The 5643-nt window shown below is 54.1% G+C and overlaps 2 protein-coding genes across 2 annotated transcripts; both read left to right on the plus strand.

The window, feature by feature from the left end:
• Window positions 1-1360: 1360 nt before the first annotated feature.
• LOC123872071 lies at window positions 1361-3253 on the plus strand. Its single transcript, XM_045916202.1, has one exon. The coding sequence runs from the start codon at window positions 1361-1363 to the stop codon at window positions 3251-3253; it is 1893 nt and encodes a 630-aa protein (XP_045772158.1).
• LOC123872072 lies at window positions 3250-4048 on the plus strand. Its single transcript, XM_045916203.1, has 2 exons — window positions 3250-3900; window positions 4031-4048. The coding sequence occupies exons 1-2, from the start codon at window positions 3250-3252 to the stop codon at window positions 4046-4048; spliced, it is 669 nt and encodes a 222-aa protein (XP_045772159.1).
• Window positions 4049-5643: the final 1595 nt, after the last annotated feature.

Below are 5643 nucleotides of genomic sequence, written 5' to 3' on the forward strand. Positions count from 1 at the left end.
ACTCTCGATCAAGCCACCTTTCAAGCAAAAAAAAAAAAACTAAATTAAAATCGGTTCATTAGTTTAGGCGCTACGGTGCCACAGACAGATACACAGATACACAGATACACAGACAAACAGATACACACGTCAAACTTATAACACCCCTCTTTTTGGGTCGGGGGTTAAAAAAGAAGATATTTTATAACTAGCTGATGCCCGCGACTTCGTTCGCGTAGATGTAGGCTTTTTAAAATTCCCGTGGAAACTCTTTTATTTTCCGGGATAAAAAGTAGCCTATGTGCTAATTACCAGGGTATAATCTATTGCCATTCTAAATTTCAGCCCAATCCGTCTAGTAGTTTTTGCGTGAAGGAGTAACAAACATACACACACACACACACACACACATACATACACACACACACACACACATACAAACTTTCTCCTTTATAATATTAGTGTGATAAAAACCGCTTGTTCTAAAAAGCCTGTTAAATATTTGTTTGTTTGGAGAGGATGGCAGGTGATCAGAAAGATATTCAAGTTTTGATTCTAAAAAAAAATATAATTAAAGGTATTTCCATCACCGTCAAAACCACAACAAAATACAAACAAAACTTCATGAATAATGGCTTTTGTGAGAAAATGTAAAAATTTCATATTAATATATTTCACGCTTAAACGTCTAAAATAAATTACTTTCAAAGTTGCCAGTAATATTATGTTCTTGTGAGTCTTGCCTCCAGGGTCTAAAAGACTGGGGCGCCAGCCAGGTAACCTCCCAGTGTGCCTGGGTGCTGCTGGTCCCATCTGGAGTCGTCCGGGGGGAAGAGCAGTATTCGGGCCGGTGCGCCCCGGTAACATGGTTAACAATTTCTCTACGGGGATATTGTTAGTTGTGGCTAATGACCTGGCAGGGGGGGGAGGTTTCTCCACGTGTCCCTCTGACTAGCAGAGGGCACATTGGATGAGACGCGAGGGTGGAGGGAGATAATCCCTCGGAGGGAAAGGCGAGCTCAGTGTGCACTTACCCTGCCTCTGAAAAGGCTGTGTGGGTACCAGTCCTGCGCGGCCCTCGCCACGTATCGTAATCCCATTGGAGTGGTCATGGTCATGTCTCACGACCTCACAATGGGACCGAGGGTCTTGGCTTGGTCGCCCGGACCACGAGGAAGAAAACCTCTATAAAAAATCACCCCGAATCCCAAGCGGCGGCGCACCGTGAGGGGATGCATGGCTGATGGGTTGTTCAGTCGCTAGTGCGTACCTCGTCAGGGTACCGGCCGACCCCCGTGACGAGTTACGCTAAGGCTTGCTCGGGTGGAGGGGGACCACCAGGGAAGGACCACGTATTTCCCCTGTACTCGTGGGAACAAATATGACTAATAAAACAAAAACAAAACTTACGTCGGAGGAAGAGAAAAGTGAGAGAGGTAGAGAGGAGGATAGGAGGGATGGCTCGCGGACTCGGAGCCCGCTTTTTCGAGCCCCGAGTGGCTTGGCATCAGAGTCGGATTCAGAAGGCTCCAGGACATCATCCAGGACTGGCGCTGCAAGTCGCGGTAGATCGTCAGCCAGAGGTCGTAGCACTGGCATTGCTAAAGCCAGAGCCGAATTGAGAGAGGCCAAAGAGGAAGCGCGAGAGGTACAATTCAACCAATATCTGAGGGATCGCGTGTACCGCAAGGAGACGCCTGCGGTAGTATCGGACCCCGAAGAGGTACCTCAGGTCCATGTAGACGACCCAAGCAAACTCAGTGCTGACGAGTTGCGGGCCCTTGGCGACCACAATGTGGCGAATATAATCCAGGTCGCTACCAAGTCGGGGAACCTTAAAGGAACCTGGGTGAAGCGCCTGAAAGACGCGGCCAACAAGCTTCAAGAGGTTGTGGACACCCTGGCCGCCAGAACCGTTGCGGAGGAGACCCGCCGGCTGAGAACCGATAACGATCGCTTACGTAGTGAGGTTGAGACTCTCAAAAACGAGCTGAAGGCTCATCGGCGGGAATTCAGTGACATGAGGGCCTCTATGGCTGCCGCTGCAAAGGGCACTCCCGCGCCCAGTCTAAGCGGTGACCTTATCGAGGAATTGAAGGCCTCCATTGTTTCCTCGGTGGGCCTCATTTTAGACGCTCGGTTTGCGGGAATTGAGGAGCGACTTCTGCCCGAAAGGGTGCATCGCCCACCGTTGTCATCGGACCGGAAACGATCAAGGGTGTCGGCATCTCAGCCGGCCGCTTCTTCTGTGGCAGCCCCGAATGAACCGGAAACCCGGGACACCATGACTGACCCATCTCCTGCTGGAACCACGGAGTCTGCTGCGGGTCCGAGCCACTCTCAGCCGACTGCCAATGACTGGGCCACAGTTGTAAAGAGAAGGGGGAAGAGAAAGAAAGTCCCTGCCCCCGTAGCCTCGACAGCCACTCCCGCGGCTAATTCTGCCAAGCCTGCTAAGCCAAGGCTGGCCTCCCCAAAGACCGCTGCGGTTGTTATTACCTTGCAGCCGGAGGCAGCGGAGAGGGGTGTTACCTATTCCCAAGTCTTGGAGCGGGCCGAGCAGAGTGTTGATCTGCAGGAGTTTGGCATTGCTGAGGGCATGAGGATAAGCCGAGCTGCAACTGGCGCCAGGTTGCTGGAACTTCCCAGGAACCAGACACAAGAGCAGGCCGAATTGTTGGCAAGTAGACTTCGGACGGCTCTGGACGGTATTGCAAGCGTCGTTCGTCCTTCCCAATCCGCGACCCTTAGGGTTACCGGACTCGACGATTCAGTCACGAAGGAAAAGGTGGCCTCCGCTGTGGCGCGAGTGGGGAATTGCGCTGCTCAATCAATAAGAGTCGGGGAAGTACAGACTGGTCCCAGGGGGATGGGATGGGTAACCGTGCATTGTCCCGTTGAGGCGGCCAAAGTGTTGTCCGATGCCGGCAAACTCCGTGTTGGCTGGAGCTCCGCTGAGGTTCGCGTGCTCGAGCGACGCCCCCTGCGCTGCTACAAATGTCTTGGTATTGGTCATACAAGGCCGGTCTGCCCTTCCACGGTGGACCGGGGGAATCTGTGCTTCCGGTGCGGATGTGACGGCCACAAATCTCTGGCTTGCTCGAGAGAGATACGTTGTGCGGTGTGCGCGGATGCAGGGCTGCCTGCAAACCATATAATGGGAGGAAAGAACTGTAGTCCTCCCCACACAAAGGGTGGGCCAGTTCCAGGAAATCAGAGCACTGTCAACGCTGGACGTGACCAAACACAGGAGGGATCTGATATGATATCATGAACCAGTTGTCCCATATCAGCTTCCTCCAGTCGAATCTGAACCACTGTGCAGCGGCTCAGGACCTTCTGCTGCAGTCCATAGCAGAGTGGCAAATAGATGTGGCGGTGGCATGCGAGCCCTACTACGTCCCTAACCAATCTCATTGGGTGGGAGATTTAGACGGCTCGGTGGTGGTTGTGACCGGGAACAATACCAGTACCCCACTCTCTGCGATAGAAAGTGGCCCGGGTTATGCGGTGGCAAAATGGGGGGAATTCGTCATTATAGGGACGTATTTCTCGCCCAATCGTAGCCTGGCTGAGTTTGAGGCCTACCTTGACTCAGTCAGAGCAGCTGTCCTCAGACAAACGGGTGGGCGCGTCATCGTCCTCGGTGACCTTAACGCAAAGTCTCGGGCGTGGGGGAGTCCCTCCACCGACGAAAGAGGACGGGCTGTGCAGGTCTGGGCTCTCCTTTCAGGCCTATCTCTACTCAATAGAGGAGCGGTGAATACATGTGTGCGGCAGCAGGGTGGATCTATAGTCGATCTCTCGTTCGCCATACCCGCAGTTGCTGGAAGAGTCACCGACTGGAAAGTGGAGGAAAATGTGGAGACTCTCTCAGACCATCGATATATCCGCTTTGGGATTTCCAACACATCTGTATCGGTAAGGATTCCCAGGAGTCCTAGTCACTTCCCACGGTGGTGCCTTAGCCAATTGGACCGAGAGTTGGCTAAAGAAGCGGCTATTGTCCAGCGGTGGTCCACTTCCGGCAATAATACTGATACTGGTGTAGAGGAACTCGCGAGATTAGTACGCAATGCTCTTGTGAATGTCTGCGACGCAGCTATGCCGAGAGCCCGGCGACGGCCTCGCCGCCGCTGCGTGTACTGGTGGTCGGCGGAAATTGCAGACCTTCGCACGGCCTGCATTAGGGCCCGTAGGGAGTATACCCGAAGCCGCAGGCGGAACAGGCCAGACCCGGACTTAGAGAACCGACTTCAGGATGCCTATCGCCAAGCAAAAAAAGCGCTGCAACTGGCCATAAAACAGGCTAAGGAGCTGGCCCGCGATGAACTGTTGAGGACGTTGGACAGGGATCCGTGGGGGCGCCCTTATCGTATGGCGCGCAACAAACTTCGCGCCCAATGTGCACCGATCACTGAAACCCTGCAGCCGAACCTTCTAGTGCAGCTGGTGGATGAGTTGTTTCCAAACTCCCTGGGTCACGTCCCTCCGGTGATGGCCCCTCCTTCTAGGAGTGAATCGAGAGTTCTGGATGTCCCTCTTATCACGGAGGAGGAGATGGACCTTGCCCGCGAGCCTTTACGGACCAAAAAGACGGCACCGGGGCCCGATGGTGTCCCGGGTAAGGTGGTTCACATAGCATTGGAATACCTGGCGGAGCGGCTTCGAGAGCTGTTTGACAAGTGCTTGCGCTCTGGACAGTTCCCGAAGTCATGGAAGGATGGAAAGTTGTGCCTGCTGCGGAAGGAGGGCCGCCCGCTAGATTCCCCTGCGGCATATAGACCGATTGTGTTGCTTAGTGAGACGGGCAAGTTTTTCGAGAGGATTCTTGCCGCACGTCTCAATTCGCATCTTAAGACGGTGGGACCGGGTCTGTCCGAGGTGCAGTTTGGTTTCAGGGCGGGCCGCTCGACGTTAGATGCCCTAGATGCCCTGAAGAGCTTATCCACGGAGGCGGTAGAGAGAGGGGACGTGGTCCTTGCGGTCTCTCTCGATGTCGCAAACGCTTTCAATAGTCTTCCTTTTGAGACGTTACGGGAGGCACTTCGGTACCATGAAGTGCCACCCTATCTCAGGAGATTGTTGGAGGCATACCTTCAAGAGAGAGATGTCATCTGGGAAGGTAGCGATGGACGATTGTACCGGCACCGCGTAGGTAGTGGAGTCCCGCAGGGCTCAGTACTAGGGCCAACCCTTTGGAACGTTGGTTTCGATTGGCTCCTGCGGGGTCCACTGCTTCCGGGGATGAGGGTATTGTGCTACGCTGATGACACCCTAGTCACTGCTCGTGGGGAGAATTATGAGGCAGCGGCTCGCCTTGCAGAAGTCGGCACGTCCATGGTGGTGGACAGGATACGGATGCTGGGCCTGAAGGTCTCAATTTCCAAAACTGAGGCCCTCCTATTCCATGGTTCACGCAGAGGTCCACCCCGGGACGCGCAAATCAACGTCCAGGGCACAGTCGTGAAGGTCAAAGCCTCTATGAAATACCTGGGCCTAACCTTGGACGGACGATGGGGTTTTGGAGCGCATTTTAAGCAGCTAGGTCCCAGGCTTGTCAACGCCGCCGCAGCTCTCGGCAGACTGCTGCCAAATATTGGAGGGCCTGAGTCTACTTGCAGACGGCTGTACGCGGGAATTGTGAGGAGTATGGCACTGTAC

The sequence above is a fragment of the Maniola jurtina genome, chromosome 14 (genome assembly GCF_905333055.1).
Source record: "Maniola jurtina chromosome 14, ilManJurt1.1, whole genome shotgun sequence".
NCBI lineage: Eukaryota > Metazoa > Arthropoda > Insecta > Lepidoptera > Nymphalidae > Maniola > Maniola jurtina.

What these genes read in the sequence shown, in the direction of transcription:
- LOC123872072 (XM_045916203.1), top strand. Translation starts at nt 3,250, where the DNA reads ATGAACCAGTTGTCCCATATCAGCTTCCTCCAGTCGAATCTGAACCAC.
- LOC123872071 (XM_045916202.1), top strand. Translation starts at nt 1,361, where the DNA reads ATGACTAATAAAACAAAAACAAAACTTACGTCGGAGGAAGAGAAAAGT.